Genomic DNA, 19,558 nt, shown 5'->3' on the forward strand with positions numbered 1-19,558 from the left:
CACAGCAAGTATTTGCTTGTAGATGGTTTGGCACAGATATCTATATAATAGTGAAGAAAAGAAAAAAAAAATCTTACTGGTATCAGCAAGGCAAACTATAATCCGAGATTTGAATTGTTTTGTTATTTTACTCAAATGTTGCTATAGTAATTTATTGTATTTAGCATTTACTTATTTTGTAGCGTAGACTACTATGTCTCTTTAACAACAATAAAAATATTAATTGACAAACAAATTCTTTGCTATGAGGTAACTGGGCTTTACAGCAGTTAGCTAGAACACAAAGCTTTCCGACCGAGAACTTAATCTAGTTATTTGTACTGGAGCGGTATATGACAAGAAAGAAAATTGTTTTGTAAATACTAATGCCACTCTTCTCTAACAATTAATAAAACATTGCTATATTGTATAAGCTGCATGCAGCCTGGGAATGGTACTATGGTCTAAGGCCTGCCTAAGACCATATCATTGTATTCTTTTCAATCCCTAATGGATAATACTATATTGAAAGCCTAAACAAAACAAAGCCCACTCAAAAACATACAGAAACCTAAAATAGCACTGAACTAGAGTCATTTCTCATTTTGAATATTGTTGGCATATTCAGCAAAAATGCATTGTTGTAGGATATGAGGAGATGGAGGGGAGAATGCAAGTTAACATGAGAGAAGATATATTCATGACAAAATGAAAACGCTATGATTTGATGATAACAAATTTACAAGTGGCGTCTCTGTTGCCATTTATAATATTTGCACTTCTTCCTTGGTGATTTCAACAAGTAAACCAAACCCCCCCTCTTTCCCCCCCCCAAAAAGTAGTGTTGAAAAGGAAAGGAAGGAGAATTCACTGGGGACCAGCTCAGGATGTGACATGTTTACATTCACTGTCAATATTATAGAATGCAGTTATCTCATGAAATATCAAGTTAGCTTCTTTTTTTCTCTCTTTGGGACTCAACATCTCAGTTTCGTTATATGAAGGTTTTCTCTCTCCTAACAAGACATACTGTATCTGAAAATGAATAAAAGAAATTCCATTACTCGTTTTTATAAGGATTCCAGAAGCTAACGCAATGATAATCAACTCCAGTCCGCAGGGCATGCAAAAAAAGTTCTTGATTTATAATTAGGCCTGCTTGAGCAGAGATAGATTAAGTAACAATACTGAACAACTCTTTAATCTGAGCCCGGTTAATTTGTTTGCAGAGATTGGTTTAAAGGGAACACTTCTTATTTACAAAAAATCAAACAGAATTTAAACATTTGACATTTTCAAATCACCAAAATAAGGCATTCGGTAGGCTACCTTTCCTCAGCTATCAAGAAAAATATCATAATGAAAGGGATACCGCCCCAACTAAACAACACTTTCCAAGCAATTTCAGAAGACTAAGGCAGTGGATTTTTGCTTGAAAATAAATAACTGCACGCACACTATAATCTCACAAACATTATTTTGGTGATAGCTTTAAAAGGGATTATTCAGAATGTGAGATGGCACATTTCTCCAAGGTAAACCCGAGGCATTCTTGTCGCTTTTGTTTTACTCAAATCACAGTCACAGAATGTGCCCCAATTACAGTAACAGTTTGGAAAGCTATATACAGAAAAGCAACATAATATATTAAACAATTTTTGAGTCTAGTACAATAAAATTCTTCGTTCTATGGCCTTCCGACAAATGGGGCATTCACTCATTCGATCTCCACAAAGCTGACATGTTCCATGGCCGCACATGAAGATCATGTTCTTCAGACGATCCAAACAAACAGGACACATAGTCTGTAAGAAAAAGAATAGTTACACCAATTATTGATTAATTTAATACAAAGCATGGCATGAAACAAAGTGAATAATTGTTTGAATCTGAGTGAGATGAAAAACTATGGTGTTGACAGGCTTACTTATAATACTAGATTTTTGTTTTTAATAAATTAAAATTGTCTCTAAAATTAGCTTTGCTTTCAGTTTGGTTAAAATTCACTTTGAAATTACCTTGAATTCTCACTTTAATTTAAGAGTTATTGGGGGCGGGCCTGACCAGCATGGAAGACAGACGTGCTACTGCAGAACTCCCCAGACAACAAGGCAAATAAAGCTATTCCTGGTCCTAAATAACTCAAAATTGGCAACCCAAACAGACCTACCTGACCCACAAAAGGGCACAAAAACAACACTGGGGGCTGCGACTCGTCTGGGGCCAGCTGGCCAACCAACTTGTGACATGAGGCCTGGGGCCCGTCGAGCGGGAGAGGCGGCCGATCTCCCGGTCCGGCGCCACGGGATGCCGACATCACAAGCGGGAGCCCCGTTACTCCCCCCCCCTTGGACCGTCGGGGGTGATCGTGGTCCATAACAGGGAGGCGAACCTGGTACAAAGAGAGTGCAAGGGGGAACAGTGCCGACATGCATGCTACACGACGCGACACCCAACATGGCGGATGCCTCATGTCTCCCCGAGCCTACAGACCCACAACAAGGGGTCCTACAGAGGCTGGAAGCAATCTTTGCCAACTTCTGGCGCAAAACTGGAGGCCAGAACGCAACCGCTCATCTCCACACAGGCAAGCAGCCTCCCTGCGAAGACACTGCCTCCAACCAGAAAGAAGGCTCAGAAGGGCATAATTGCAGGACAGTCCTCACTAACACGGCAGGCAAAGCTACAACGACCCCAGCGCAAGAGGGCTAAAACAGACAGGAGACACCACGACAGACGCAGGGCACCGCGGAGAGTCAAAACCCGCCAGGCCCGTTCAACCTGCCCGACAACGCCGAGGTACAGATCACTGCAGAATTCAGCCCCAAGGCAGACACGAGCCCGAGAAGCAAACAGGTCACCTCATCTGACACTCGGGCACAGAAGCCCACACCGCCCCGCCGAGACGCAGAAAAGCAGGATACTCAGGAGAGCTCTCAAGGACTGCGTCTGGCACCCAGAGGGGATTGGATAAGCACGGGCAGCGGAATAGGGTCTGCCGAGGATAGCTCGTTACAGCCGGACCTCCCCACCGTGTCTCTTTACACATCCTGCTAACCTACTAAACTTAAAGTACCAATCTTTGAGCTAATACCATGTCACCCCTTGCTAAACCTTTAACGTGATTGCCTGCATGTATTTACCTAAACCGCAATGTGTTGCTAGCTAACCCTATCTAAATCTAAGCCCAACTAGCACTGTTTTATGCATATACAGCCTAGCATGATTTATTAGGAGCAGGGATACTAACGGCTACCTGCGAACTGACTTACCTACTCGCTCATCCCAGTCAGTAATTTGCATGTCTAAAATATATTGCCTGTAAACCTACAGCATTGCTTTGCCTCACCACAGCATTGCTTTACCACAAATGCAATGCTTTCCCGCTGTGTCTCTCCTCTGAGTTTTCCTACCTGTCAGGCTCATGTTGATTCTTAACTAAAACAAGAATTTACGCAGTTATAATTCTGGCATAAGTATACATGTTTGACAGTCTCAGAAATGCAATGCCATATATTTAACATAATTTTTAAACGTAACAAAACTAATCATAAGCCTGTCTAGCTTAGCAAGTTTAAAACAATCTGCTGATGTTATACAGCCAGATGCCTTCATGTTTTTTGTTTTTTTTCTAAAAATGTGCTGTTTAACCTACCACACACTACTCTTACTCGTCTTTAACCTTTAAAAAAAAAAAGTGCACAGTCTCTCATGCCATGCAACTGTAATTCTATGTGTCTGAAAACTATGGTAATCGCTGTTGTGGCATTACTAGACTAAATGTTAACTATATCTATGCACGAAAAATAAAGAATTTAAAAAAAATAATAATTCAAGAGTTATTTACTAAACTGCCTGTGTTTTTATTCTTTTCTTTTATCGGCTTTGTTAAAATCTTTTTGAAGAAGCCTTTTAAATGATTTGATATTTATTCTATTATACATTTTTAAAATGTGTTTTTTCCCCTTCAAATTATTAGATTTCAAAAATATATTGCTATATCACAAAACATCAAAATACTAAATAATTTTTATTCAAAAATAGAGGCCATAATTAATGATTTAATGCATGTTTACCTGTTCTTTTATATCCTGTAGCTGCTGCTGCAACTTCTGCACATCGGCGTTGACATTAGTATTGTCCTTGTCCTTTTGTAAAGCTGGAATGTTCCCACCTGCTAATGAACAGAACTTTGGGGTTAAGACTTGTTTAAATAGGACTTTCAAGACAATTCAAGAGCAGCTTGAGGAATCAGTTATACGGACAGAAAGCACTATTAAACCACATGATTTTAAATCTTAGCATAGGATAGTTTTGGTTTTTTTTTTGGCTCACTCAGTCGGTTTGAAACTCAAGAGTTCAAAATGGAGCCCTAACAAAAGATACTTGTTTCTCCCAAGAGTGAATAGCCTTCCCAGAGGAAGGTATGGTTGTAGGTCTTTTTTTATTTTTTTTAAACGCAGTGCATAAAAAATGTACAATATTTGACAGTATTGCCAACTTAGTGGATGTTGATTTTACAGACCCATGCAACAATAACATTTGCTAAAGGAAATACTTAATGCTTGTAATACTTTTAGGGTAGGGGAATCTGTACAGCGCTCGGTTCCCTAATAGGCCAACATCTATAGACTCAATTTAAGATAATCTAGATATAAAATAGGGTAAAACACCACACACATCGACTGGGAATACACGCATAAATAGAGCAAAATCTTCAATTACACTCCTCTATCAACATGTGTGAGATACAGAGAATTTAACCTACTCTAACATGGAAAAAGTGGCAGGCCCCAATTGCGAACTTTAAAGGTAAACCATGATCAAGAACGACCCATCTTTTATAATGTAAGAATATACCAAAATTCAAAGATCCCAAAATGTCAGAGCTTACTAATACTTTAGGTAGCCCCTCCTTCACCAGAAATAATTTCTATCAGTTAGGAGACTTTTTCCTTGTGGTCTCTGGAGTCTGATGTTATCCCATACATTTCTGTCCAGTAGGAGTTTATCAGATAAATAATTTATCCCAAAACAGCACTTCCACTTATCTCACAGGATGACGGGAACTACTCTGTAAACTGACAGAAGCCATAACGCGCCTGCTATCAGTTTAAACACAGCTTGTGTCTCAGTTTTCCGAGCCGCGTTTATGTACAGCAATTGGCAGGTCTGTAGAGAGTTTGTGAAGAGCGATCACTCCACATGCGCAACTTGGGCAAAACAGGCACAGGCAGCAGAGAAGATAATATTCTGACTGCCTGATAGGTTAGATTATTTAAAAGTGTGTGCAGGGTAGTCTCAGGACTAAAGTTTTCAACACAAGCTTTCCTAATATTAATTAAAAAGAAAAACAAACTATTTTAATGTAATGGTATCTGACACACGTAAAGCTATAGGCAATGTCTGACATTCTCTTCAACACCTGCTTTTATAGGCTCCATACCAACCCACTTATACAGATATTTTTTTGAAACACCTTGTACAACAGATACAGACAAATGAGTTCAGCTATAGTATAAATATATATTTTATTAGTAACATTTACCTAAAAAGTTTGAAATGAACAATAAAAACAATGACCTTGAAGAAGGCTTCTATATCTTTAAAGGTCATAAGTAATGTAACATACCAATATCATCTGTGACATCTTCTGTTCCCTTTCCAGTACAGCACATGACGAAAGGCACTCTGCGCTCAACCACAGCACGACACTGAACACATTTCTTCATCAGACTTGCACAATCTGCAAACCAAATCAAAATGTTTACCAAAATTTTCACAGCAAGACTATATAAAACATGCAATTAGTCACCAGGAAAAGAAAATTATTGTGAAAATGTGTGCAGCATTGGTATTAAAAAGATGGATAACACTGGTGGAATAGATTTTCTAGACAGGTGCAGACAGAAAGAATTGCGATCATTGTTACCTACAAATAACACTATAAAGCATGTGGCTCAAGGCTCTGTGAACTCCCATCACAGGAATTTCAAAACAAACAGAGGACCTGTCATCCCACAAACATGATTACTTAATAGAAGAAAGAAGTTGTACCTATATATTGTGCAAGCCACATAAGGAGGGAAAATGTTTCACACAGGTAGAAGACTAATGAGCAACTCATCGAAAAGTATATTAATAGATAATCATGATTGCCAGCCCAAACGTGGGAAAGGAAAAATTCCTCAGTTGGTATGAATATAATTAAAATCAGAAGCGATGGAAGCTTATGGGTTTTGCGTTGTTAAGGCACTTGCTCATAGTTTCTTTTTCTCAGAGGATGTGCCTGTATGTTAGGAAAAGTGCATTAGGAGTATTTACAAAAGTGAAAATTCTAAGTGACCACAGTATCCTAACAAAGCATCGCTGACAGAGAATTTCTCCAGTTGGCCAATTTTGATTTAGGTTTGAAATTCACTTTGAACTCTCACTAATTCAAGGGGTTTTCCTTCCTACACGGGGGCTGACTATTGTGATTATCCATTGCTTTACAGGTGGAGAACCTGGTATTGCCTTTCAGACATATCTGGAGACCCAGAGCATTGCTGCTACTCCAAATCTATAGAGTACGGCAAAATAAGATGTCTGAATCTTATTGTACAAAGTATATTAATATTTCATCAGCTGGTACAATGTTATTCATTATAGGATTCAAAATCTTTAAGTGTTTCATGGCGGCCATTGTGCAAGGACCCTGTATGTGCAGCGTTTGAATGTGAAACACTGCATATAGAGAGATATTTATTGTTGCTGCCATGGGTGTTTTCATTAGCCAGTTCAAAGCTAGGCTAAAACATGTTCATTATGTGTATATTCTATGTACAGGTGTTCATTCATTGGATGAGAGAAATCAGCTGGAGCTCTCAGCCAATGAATGCACAGCAGTATCGACAACTAGCTACTCCAGCTCAGCAAAAAACGGATACAGCTCAGCTGCCATTCTTGGAGGCTCTGCACCCAGAGGGACCAAACAAAATTGGCAAACAGTTGCAAAATCCTTTAATGAAAATATTGATCACACTTGCTCCGAGGAGTGATTAATCAGAAGCACGCTGACACACAAAAACAGGGAAACATGGCTCAAAGTTTCTAGCAAAAAAAGTCAATAAGGTTTTGTAATAAAATATTTTGCGTTAGTGTGTGCCGATTTCGGAGATAGACAGATTCTATATTTTACTTGCAGTCCCACGCACAAACATGCAATATACCCTTTCATATTTCTAAAATGGTTAATTAAAATGTTGATAGACGAATCAGATCACAGAATCATGTTATTCTGTAACGGATTGTTAACTAGGCTTATTGTTGGCCTGACACTCACAAAAATACCAAGTGCAGCATCTTAAGAATGTTACAGCGCAAATAAAAGGACTTACTTTCACAAGCACACATGTGGCCACACGGCTGAAAAAGAACAGCAGCTTTCTTGTCTGAGCAGACAACACATTCCTCAATCTGTATTGTAATAAAATAATAAAAATCAAAGATACTGTAACAGAGAATATTTGTTTAGAATTGAAAAAAATGTTCATTATAAACGTAAACAGGACAAGTAGACAAATGCAAATTCTTGGGATATTTAGAAAGAGCACTGATTGCCTAGCGCAACATGCTTTAAATCTCTCACATGTGAATGGACACACATGGCGAATTAACCATCAGTAACACATTTATGTAATTCATTTTAAAAAAAGCTTTTAGCTTCTCACTGACATTCCCTGTGTTACTAGTTTCCCAGTAATCTGCACTGCATTATTCTTCATCTTTACACATGAACTAGCTCTGTTACTCCAGCCCATTCATTGTTCATCCCTGATGTTTGAGGATTTGTAAGAATGTGTGTGTATAACATTACACGCTCACCAAGTTTTACCCAAAGGCAACAATGAAACAAAACATGCACTCTGACAACAGACCTACAGTGTATTTTCTATTTAATTGATACCATGGATTAACTAACACACAAATGTCACACCAATACTTCATTCATAAAGAGTGACTTTAGACACAACAGCAGGCCTATCTGGCCTGTGCACATTACTCCATAGCTTTATTAACCCAAAGCACTTGTTTTCTGGAAAATCATACAACTATTTGAATACTTTCTAGCTTGTCTCTCTTTATTATGGTAGAAGGAGCCAGGAAGGGCATTTTTGTGCTGCAAATATTTTCTGTAGGTTGTACCATAGATATGCGATCATGATAAAACACAAAAAAATATACAAAAAAAGTAAAAAAAAATAGAGTGCTTGCTTAAATAAACAAACAAAAAATTACGCATGCAATTCACAAATATATAAATACACAGCAGAAAAAAACAAATAGACTTACACCTAGCTACATTTTAGAAAATTACCTACATCACAAATTTACTATTGTGAAAAACAAAATATACTGGAGATAAAATAATGAATAATTACCTTGGTCCTAGACTGTACTTGCTCTTTACATACGAGACATTTTTTCACACGTGGAGAACACAGAGAACAGGTTGCAACATGTCCACATGGACCAAAGAGAGTATCTCTCTTCAAATCAGAACAGACCATGCACTCTTCCAGAGTCTCAGAATCATTGTTGATCATTGATGGACTATGGGATCCCACTTGACCGCTGAAATAGAATCAAATTGGGGGGGGGGGGAGAGTTACACATCCAGTGTGATTAGCATATGCCCCTACAGTGGAAAAAGTATGATATTTACAAAAAAAGGGTAAAAGATGTAAAGCAGCTCTGTCATTTTGTATTAGTCTTGTTTGATATGTGACCCGTGGCAGTCATTAAAAAAATTAAATAAAATTCTGATAACTTTTTTTTAAAGATTATACATAAACAGGAAATACTTTTCCTTATGTATAACCTGCAGTTTGACAAAATGTTGAGCTTCATTTAAACTCCACGTCCTTTGTCATTGATTGTTAACTTTATACTCACCTCCTTCCAGCGTAGATTGACTTCCAGGAGCGTTGCGTCATCAGTTCTGTGTGTGGAGTCAACAAAGGTCCTCCTTGCACTTCTCAGCTATTACATGCTAATATGGCAGTGCCATAACTGAAGACATGGCAGGACTAGCCATATATCATTGAGGAGCCATTTGAAGGCTGGGAGATTAGTAGACAATTTAGTGACACTGCAACATTAAGCTACCTGGCATGAATTCTCATTTTCTGCAGTAAAAAAATAATGTGCAGTGTCATTGGCATGGTAAAATAAGAAAGGGAAGAAAACAAAACAACAAATTGAAGATATTAAAAAAGAAACAAACAAACAAAAAAAAACAGATGAAAGATAAATATTGGGCATGCTGGGAATGGAAATGTAAGATTCCCCTTACAGGTGCAATCCTAACAGGATAGAAGCTCATTATTTCTGCAATTATGACAAAAGACATAATATTTGCACAAAATTAGCATTAAACAGCAGAGCTGTCCAAGTCATGTGTGCTGGGTTTACAACTAGCATGGCATAAAACTGAAAATATCGCTAGATGTGCAGTTTTGCAAGCAGAGATGCAGAAGTGATTACGGAAGTTAATCTCTTTGGATGCTGCATGCTGTTACTTTACCACTTACATGCGACTCCTTAAAATAAAAATGGATCAATAGATCAGATCTGTACAGAGTGCAGAATTGCTTGGCCTTTTATCGCCACTTCTAAGATCCTCAGCAGCATTTTATACCTTCAGGCCACAGACCAAATATTATTTGCGAATACATGTTTTGCAAATAAGATTTTAAAATAAATCTAATTTTTTTACATGTAAAAATACAACTCACCTTGGGGGCAAAATTAATGAGAAACAATGTACTAAAAATTATCATCATATATGCAGGATGCTGAACAGGATACAATGTGAATGTGATGAAATATTATATGTACAGGTTTGTGCTACGGAACATTTTTACAGTCTTTAGAGCAAAATGTTAGGTAAAAATAAAATCCTTTCAAGATTCCATTATATGGAATGAATACACTTAAATAACCTCTGCTCTATATTCTTAATAATGATGACATATACCACTGAAGTCATGCATAATATATACCTTGATTTTTCCTTATGGCACTTAGACAATGCTTTGCACAGGCTGGGGTCAGGGCAGAGATCCAGTGGAGACTGTCCTTTTTTGTTACGAATAGTGAGATCGGCTCCATTTGCAGCAAGGAAGCAGGCTATGGAAGCCGCACTTTTCTTCTCTGCTCCCTGGGTTCCAAGACCCATAATCAACTGTAAAATATAAACCGCAATAGTCATTGGGTGGTTAGTTAAATTCTCAGATAACACCACACATATTTTAATAGGTCGTTTGTTCTTTGCTTTTTTTTTTTCTAATCACTGGCCAAGATATCTCCATCTGGAGAACACAGGTCCTTGAAAGGAAATTACGTCTTTGTAGTGTTTATAGTGCTCCTAGGTTGCAGTGGCCAATCCCTTGGTTCTGGGTCAAACCGTTTCCAGGCTGAGAAACTATATATTATATATATATATATATATATATATATATATATATATATATATATATATATATATATATATTTTTTTTTTTTTTTTTTTCTCCTTTCTTCAAAACATCAAATTAAGTATGGTGCATTTAAAAAAAATTGCTGTGATCAAATAGCACTGAACCCAACAGCATGGCATCATGACACTGAACATCAAGATGTTCGAAAATTTATGTTTTTAAGGACAGTCTGTCTGACAGTTAGGAAAAAAGTATACAATGCCTTTCCCATAAATGCCTGTGTTTTACATTGAGAGCATCTATGCACCATAACAACAAATACATGTAGTGGTTTTGCTGCTTATATTGAGCCTTTAAAGGGACACTCCAGTCACGTATAGGGGTTAATAGCCTCAGTTTCTTTGAACTGCAATTCAGAGCAGAAGTCAGTGTGGCTCAGGCAATGCTTGGGTTCTCTATCCATCTATATACATACATATGTATCTATATAGACAAAATGACAGCACTCGAAGGGCCTTAACACAAAAAAATAAATAAATGTAAGTCTTAAGACTGTGGTTGTTCTTCCTATATTCACACAGCGTGGGTAAGCACCAAGGCTGATTTTTGTGATATTAAGTGAAGAGTTCTGGAGACTATTATCAATCACAGAGATAGCATTGATAAGAGAAGACTTGGAAACAGATCTCCAATCCAAAGCTTCCCAAAGAGAAAGAGATGGGTGCTTTTATCTAGGTGTCATTTGGATTCACATAAAAAAAATAAAAAAATATGTATACATATATTTTTTTAATATGAATCCATAAATCTAAATAAAACCACCCATCTCTTGCTCTTTGGGAAGCTTTGGACTGGATATCTGAAATCTGTCCTCAATGCTATCTCTATGATAGATAGAAGAAGCATTTTACTGGAGAATGTACAGCACAAAGTAAGTGCTATACAATATTTGGGAGGATTGTCATTAGCTAAAGAGGTCAATTCCAGAGTTCAATTTGAGGGCTTGGGGAATGTATTTTTTTTTGCAACAATTACATATATGCATTCAGATAATACATGTATTTTGGACACATCGTTTCTCTTTAATAAAAAAAGAAAATGGAGTACAAAAGTGCAACAATTAAAAAACATACTTTAAAATGGTTTGTGGGCTTCCAAAACCATGTTACCATGCTAAAACTGTGCAAGCCATTTGCTTTGTTGTTAATAAACAAGATACACTTTACTATGCTATGTATGTATTAAACAAAGGGAAGATATAATGGAAATTCCAATGCTCACAGTGTTCTTTGACGGCTCCCAATTGGTGTCTACCTTCCCAACGTCCTGCATATCCTGGAGCTGGCGCAGTTGGGATAATGTATGATGTCTAAGGGCTTCATGTAGAGGAGTGTCACCATCTTTATCTTGGATATCCAATTTAGCTTCTGCTCGTACTAGCAGCTGAAAAAACAAATGTAGCATTGAGAGTTATTTGTCTACAGCAGCTGACACCAGAATGCAGAATATGACACTTCCCAAAATCAAGTGGAAGAACACGTGGGTGGAGATCTCAACAGTCGTCAAGGTAAGCCAAAGTCAGGAACTAAAGAAACCTGTCAAATGTTCATGCAAAGGCAGGATACACCACAGGTACATCCATTTATCGATTACATTAAGGCATTGAGGATATTAATCTAACACCGTTTACAGATATTCTGAAAGATCCAGACATGATCCCAATCTGTAAAATCTCAAGAGAAGGGTTCTCTCCTTCCAGTTTCAGGATACATTTTAAAGGTATTCACTTGGGAAAAGCATATCATTGATGATTACTTCAAATGAAATATTAGGGTTCATAATAAATCACGATACCCTGCTGAAATGGTTATGTTCACGCAGCTTTGGCCATTAATGTGACTGGAATGATTCTACCACATAAGAAAGCATACCATATAATGTTTTTTTTTCTTAAAGGGAAACTAAAGTGCCAGGAAAACAAAGTAGTTTTTTTTTTTTAATGGCACTATAGCTTCCTATAGTGTCCACCCCTTCTGTCACTTACCTGGGTCCCCTTCCTCTCCTCCCCTGCTGACGTCAGCTGTCAGGGGAGATTTAATGTGCATGTGCGACAATGGCTGCACTCGTATTAGGGTTTCTCTATAGGAAAGCATCATACAATGCTTTCCTATGGGGATTCTGGTGAAGCCTAACAGCCTGGAAGTCCCTCTAGTGGCTGTCTGGTACAGAGCCACTAAGGGTGGAGTTACTCGAGAAAGCCAATTATTGCCGTTTAGAAAAAAACTGCAGTAATTAGCTTTGCAGGGATAACCTAGACCACTTCAATGAGCTGATGTGGTCTGGGTGCCTATAGAGTCCCTTTAAAAAAAATTGAGAAAAACTGATAACTTGTGCTTGCAGTTTCCATCATATGGTCAAATTGTCTACATCTCTTTAGGAAATGTAAAGTAGTTGGATGGTATAAAATATCTGCATATATAAGATTAAACATATTCTTGCAAAACAGAAAACCAGCTTCCCTACATAGGGGTGTAACAAGGTCCCGAAGTGCCTGAGGGCAAGACCTTTATCTGCTTCCCCTAACAGTAGATCCTATAATGAACCATGCAAGTATGATGTATAGTCATATTGGAGGGAAAAAAAAAATCTTTTAAAATTAAGAATTCTCCAACATGGATAAGAAAACACAGAAAACTTCAGGCTATAGAAAAATAACAGCTTTATTTGAAAAACATTTGAGCAACAGGATAGAGTATATATTACAGGCCCATTACGATTGACTGTATACTGTTCCACAACTGCATTAAATAAAGAAGTTATTTTGTTTAGCTTGATATATCAGTGTATCAGGGTATGGTAGGGCAATAAAGAATGCAAAGTATTTATGGGAATGTTTTTGGTAAGGGGTAAGTCCCGTCGGGCACTGAGTCTCCGATAAGGCCAGCTGAATGGCATCTGGCTTCAACAGAGCTACAGAATTCAGGTGCCAAACCTGCCATTCATTCATTAATTTGCAGTCAGACGAGTGCTCTCAGCCAATGAATGAACATCTGTGCATGGGATATATTTACAATTAACATTAGCCATCAATGCTTGTTCCAGGCTGGCTATTGTAAGCTGCCGTTGCCACAGTTAGAACTATGGCACCAACATGAACTATTTAAATATGTCCAGCATTTCATACTATAACACTGCACATACAGGGTCCTTACACCATGACCGCTTCTAAATACTAAAGTAGTCATGGTGCTTGGAGTAACTTATATTTAATGAGGCAGGTACTCATAAGACTATTATAGGGCTAGAGTAAATAGAAGGAATTGAAGGTAATTAATTATGTCCTAAATCTTGTATACAAAGGTCTAGAATGCTAAATGTTGGCTAAAATAACCACGGCGTGGATTTAGTTGACATTGAAGATTTTTCCTAATCAGCCATTTTGGTCTAAATAATGTCTTTTGAATTTTCATTTGCTTCAATTTGGTGCTCAATGAATAACCATTTGTGGAGTATGAAGCTCATGCAACAGGCATGTGTATTATAGAAATGTTTGTGTACATACTATAAACATAATGATATATAGAAAGCGATGCTTGTAATACATACACATATAATTATTAATACAAATACAACGCATGCAACATATTCATTTGAATACTACTCTAAGAAATCCTATTTATTTTGAATAAGTAAATAGAAATATATTTTTGTGATAAAGTCATATTATAAAAACACTTCAAGCATCATAACCGCTACCTAAGCAGGACGTTCTGTTTGCTCTCTGTCGCTAAGCCCTGCAGTGCAGTGGTGCAGCTCAGACAGAAAGCTTCTGAATAAGTGGAGGTGGGGAGTGGAACTCGGTAGACAGCAGGTAAGAATTTAAACCATTCTAAAACTGTTTGACTACTTACAATCGAGGGGTGCCTGGTAATTCTGTGCTGTAGTGGTTATGGTGCTAAGAGTATTTCTTTGTGAGTAGTTTGAGTAGCCAGTTTGTTATATTAACCACTGATCCATGATAATGCATCATGTTGGACTGATGGCAATTAAAATGCCTTCTTACCCGGACAATTTGTGTATGCTGACGTTCAACAGCCAAGTGAAGTGCCGTCTGCTGGTTTACATTCTGAATGTCCAAGTTTGCACTTCCCTGAACAGAAGAGTTGAAACACAATTTAATACAGTACGATTCTGTAACCTGCCTAAGACTTGTAATTATTTTATGATCACACTAATTATGCAACATTAATACACTTGTAGTCATTTGTAAAACCTTACTTTGTGTTAAACTTTTTTTTTTTTTTTTTTACTGTGAAAAACAGTGTCTTTCTGTATTACAAAGGAATTGGCATAACTGCTCAATAGGCCATTTTGATTTTATATAAAGGAGAAAGAAATACCAGTATCTTTATATACATTTAAACCACATTACTATATTGTCACACATGACATTAAGATTTAAAAAGTTCCCATTAAGAATTCATTGATGTGTTTATGAATAAGCACTATATTTGTTATGTACCAACAAAGTATGTGTTTCTGTGTGGGTTGAAATAAAATGTGCAAACAAAACAGCAGGATTTGCCTTACAAATAGCACTGCAAGCATAGGGATTCTAAATAATTAAAATAAAAAATCAGCTGGAAGGAGATGACATTTAGGCAGAAGAAGAAGAAAAAATAAAAAGTCTAATGTTTTGCTATTACAAAAGGTGTTGCCCAAGCCTGATATAAAGGAATGACTCTGTAAGGTGTAAGCTGAGCTTAATGTAAAAGAAAGACACTTTAATATCAACAATTTGGTCTCAATGGTTTCTGAAGTCTCTTGTTAAAGTCAGCACTATCTTACCATTTCCCCTTGGTTTTAAAATATTTCTTTTTTTTTTTTATTCAACATTTGTTGTGTTTTATTTATCCATAAGAAAAAGTAGGAACTACTTTTCCTATAGGGGATGTAATTTTTGGAATGGGCAGAACTTGAGCAGAGATTCATTTCAGTTGCTAAACTAATTTACCCACAATCCATCAGTCAAAAAAATCCCACAGAGGAACACAAAATGGCTCCATTCAGATATTGGATCCAGTGCAAAGGAAGAAAAGATAATAAATACAAACAAAAGGCATGCGGTATGATGTATGTTTGCAACAAAAACAGAGACTAGGAGAACTCTGAGAATGGGAAAAGCTTAGAGAAACCCAGTAGACTGCCCATCAGTTAGTTCCTGCTCAGGTTTAAAAAAAAAAATCAAAGAGAACCTATACCATTTGCATGTCAGACTGATCTACCCACGAGGGCAGTCCAGAACCAAAATACTGTCAAGGTCTCTGTCTGCACGTGAAATAAAGCAACCTGGACGATCGACTCGGCCTTCTTCGGCCCTTGTCAGCAAGGTGAGGCATGTTTATCAGTGGTAGCACACCCCACTGTGTCGCCCATTTCTTCCCCTCAGTGTGCCCTCTCTGACATCCAAGGAAGAGGGACATCAGAGGAGGAGGATTGGGCTGATATACAACTTGGCCTCACAAAGATTGGTGGTGAGTTTAAGCTCCCTCCCCTGTTTTTTTTAGGGAAGGAACCAGGATAGCAAGGGTTACTTTAACAAAAAAACATTGGTTTATGGTTGAAGTAGCCCTTTAAAGTAAATAAAAGCATGTCTTTTTAAACTGCACTTTCGTACTAAATGACATGGTGGAATTTTATATATACAGACAATATAATTCCAACCATCATTCTATTAGCAAGTAAACAGATAGAAAAAAATGTTGTTTCATACTAAGGATTCTAGCCAATACTTAATTTTTTGGCAGTATGAAATTATAACAATCATGACAATCTGCAAGATGTGAAAGAGGTGCAGATTTCAACATTTCATTTTATTTTTCATATTCCATAAAAAGAGGTCCTACCTGGTGAACCAGCAATTCAGCTACTTCAACGTGATTATTGAGAGCTGCCAAGTGCAAGGCGGTGTATCCATCATCTTTCTTCTCATCTACAATCCACGGTCGAGGCAGCTTGGAGAGCAGGACACGCATGGCACTGGAAATATGTTAAATATAATATGAGAAGGTTTACAATATCAGGTCCAGGGTGAACATTCTGAAAATTATCTCCAGTAAATTTCACTCTTCAATAAAATGCCAAATGGTATCCACTGACCAATTCATACAATGGAATCAAGCTCCGACATTACAGCATACTCAGTTGGTCGAAGAGAGGTACATATAATGCTGGGACATTTATCAGTAAATAAAAATTAATACATAGAATAAATAGTGTACACAATCTAAAAAGTGAAATACAAAGCAAAATTATCTCAAGTGATATAGAAACCTAGCTTTCCACATGGGATTTTCCTCCAAAATAAACTCTAGACAGGTTTGGAAATGTCTGCATGTCAAGCTAAAAAAAATATATGTACCATAAAGTTATAAACCACAGGTAGTCACAGAGACCACACACAATGGTATAACTGTAATACATAAATCGGACTATAAATGATACTCAGCATTGACTGATCTAGGAATATGCACCAACTGAACCCAGGAATATAATTTAGCAGCTAGGAAACTGTGAGCCGTTATGTGCAGCTGGATGTTGCTGCAAAACGGAAGAGATAGATCCAATTCTGATTCGACAGAGATCAAGGCTGAAAGCACATGGTTCTTGTGACAAACTCCCCTTTTCAAGTGAGATTGCCACGAGTTCCTGGAGGAGCCTGCTTGCCAGCCTCCTGCTTACATACTATGGACCCTGTAAACTGTAATATAAAAGTCTCCATTCGTGTAATTAGACTATATGGTTCGGGAACCGAACAGCCGCACGAACCGGAGACTATCCTGGAGCTTGTTAAGCCTAATTGCTACTTTGTAGCAATTTCCACCAAAGTGTTCTAAGTGTTGGTCTGGGTGGCCGCAATTCCTACGGACGACCACGAGGTGGCGGCCATCTTGTTCGCATGAACGCAGGCAGAGGTGAATGGTCGTCGAGTTCATGGAACTATTTTCGGATACTGAAACTCACGAACACCGCTGGACTTCCATGATCGCCTGTGTTCGGTTTTATAACACCGAGGAAATCATTTGTCTGAATAAGGTGAACAAGCTCCAGGGTAGAACTATGAATTCCGTTCGGTAGTTTATTCATTTTTTAACTACCGAACTAGATCGACCACAAGCTCTGATTCTATGGAACTGTTTTGGGCATGGGACCATTCATGCGGTTGGTCAAATAAATGACTTCCATGAAATTCCTGAACCCCTGAACTGACCTGTGTGATTTTTGGATGTTGGTCACCCAGATCAGGGCTATCAGGGAATGTAACTTTTGTGGGGGTTTTATGTATTTTTAGGGTACTTTTGGGTTAGATTAGTACAGTTCCTGATCCAATTATCTCCCAGGCACAGAGGAGGGATTATCTGATTTTGTATGGGAGTGTCCTGGACCTGAGAGCCAATTGTGTAATTGTGTATTTGTTTTTACTGTGGCTTACTCTCAGGTCCAGGGGGGAGTGCCCCTTGCATGGGGACATGCATATAAGGCCAGTTGTGGCTGCCATTAAAGTATTCCAGCTTGTACTCCCAGAACAGTGTCGTCTGGCTACTGGGAGGGGAAAGGGCTACCCTTTAATCACTGTTCCAGTGTGGAGGATTCAAAGGGGGAAAGTCCTTGTAAGGACTAGAACTCCCAGGACTGAGTGTCGTCCTGTGCCTGGGGGTGTCTAGACCGAATTCCCCATTTGACTCCAGGAGGTAGCGGATCCAGGACCCCAGTCAAGCCACAGTGACTGAGGGCAGAAGTGCTGCGGTTTGTCCCCTGTTCCAGCTAGGAAGCGGTCCTTGGCGGAGGTACCCAGCCAGGGTACAGGGAGTTCTGCTACAGTTCTCAAGCAAGATTGGCATTAATTTAGTAAATAAATGAGTCTTCCATAGGATGAAAGAAATCAGAAACATCTAATGCGGATGCGGACATCACACGTCTTTCATATAGCTTGCCATTTACTATGGCTATTCATACATGCTGGAACTTGATTTCCGAGATATTTAGAAAGTAAATTTCTGGAGGACATTCTTATAAATATCCAAAATGATAATTTACATGTCCTTAATTTACTGTCTGGGACTCCAGACAAAGGTAGCTCCACCATTTATCAAGTGTAGAAACAAATATGACAAAATAGTCACTGCTCTGTCGTACAGCATTTGAATTTTATGAATATTCAAACACAGCCAATGTGAGTATTTAATTCATATATTTTTTATAAAATACTCACTTGGGGGAAGGGTGACAATGGCACTTCAAGATAAAGTGTTCTTATTAAAGGACCACTAAAAGGCACACAAACTACTTCAACTTAATAGAGTGGTCTGGGTGCAGCAGACCTGTAGTTTTAACCCTGGAATGTTAAACATTGAAATGTTACACACCTGTATTGTGTCGATGCATGCGCATAAGTCCCCAATGCTCCTCTATGAGGAACATTGGATTGGACCTTTGGCTAAAGAGCTCGTTGATGTTGCAAGATAGCATTAGGTATACAGATTTGCATTCCTGACGCTACACTGCTCCTTTAAGTTTAAAGGAACACTATAATATCCCAGACCACTTAATCTCCTTGATGTAGTCTGGGTGAAAACGTCCTGTCACTTTAACCGTGCAATGTAAAACATAGTTTTGCTTTGTTTATTTTAAAGAGAACTGCAATGTTTATATTGCAGGGTTAAATTCACCTCTAATGGCTGTCTCCCTAAAGAAACTAGAGGGGCTTCCTCCTGCAGACTGGGTAAAGCTTGGTCTGGGAATCAAATGCTGCTGATAGCATTTGATTGTAGGAGTGCTGCATTTGGCTAGGCATGCACATCTCCAATCCCTAGCTTTTCTATGAGACGCAGTTGATTGGAGGGATTCGTAGTGGGTGATGTCCGATAGGATGATGACATCACCGGAGGCGGAGCTGGAGGCTGCAGCAGAGGAGTCCTGGTACTGGGAAGGAGGCGAGTAATCACTAATGGACAGTAGAAAACCCACAGTCCCAAAATAATGATTGGTTTATTTGGTACAGTAACTTCTTTTAATCCCTATTTCTGTCAGTCAACATTGGTTTCCCAACTAAGTAC

General features: G+C 38.2%; 1 protein-coding gene across 3 annotated transcripts in view; it reads right to left on the reverse strand.

Annotated features, from left to right (window-relative positions):
- Positions 1-948: 948 nt before the first annotated feature.
- Positions 949-19,558, reverse strand: part of MIB1 (MIB E3 ubiquitin protein ligase 1) — a 79,266-nt gene continuing 60,656 nt past the window's right edge. Inside the window, exons 13-22 of one of the 3 annotated variants that reach the window (XM_063451486.1) lie at positions 16,349-16,481; positions 14,506-14,592; positions 11,724-11,885; positions 10,026-10,207; positions 8,403-8,595; positions 7,359-7,437; positions 5,612-5,725; positions 4,056-4,153; positions 1,651-1,784; positions 949-1,014 (exon numbers count right to left, since the gene is read on the reverse strand). In XM_063451486.1, coding sequence (XP_063307556.1) covers positions 996-1,014; positions 1,651-1,784; positions 4,056-4,153; positions 5,612-5,725; positions 7,359-7,437; positions 8,403-8,595; positions 10,026-10,207; positions 11,724-11,885; positions 14,506-14,592; positions 16,349-16,481 — 1,201 coding nt within the window. In that variant the 3' untranslated portion in view covers positions 949-995. Of the gene's footprint in view, positions 1,785-4,055; positions 4,157-5,611; positions 5,726-7,358; positions 7,438-8,402; positions 8,596-10,025; positions 10,208-11,723; positions 11,886-14,505; positions 14,593-16,348; positions 16,482-19,558 lie in introns of all 3 variants that reach the window. The other 2 variants (XM_063451485.1, XM_063451487.1) reach the window with 2 other exon arrangements.

This window comes from Pelobates fuscus, chromosome 4 (assembly GCF_036172605.1).
Source record: "Pelobates fuscus isolate aPelFus1 chromosome 4, aPelFus1.pri, whole genome shotgun sequence".
Taxonomy (NCBI): Eukaryota; Metazoa; Chordata; class Amphibia; order Anura; family Pelobatidae; genus Pelobates; species Pelobates fuscus.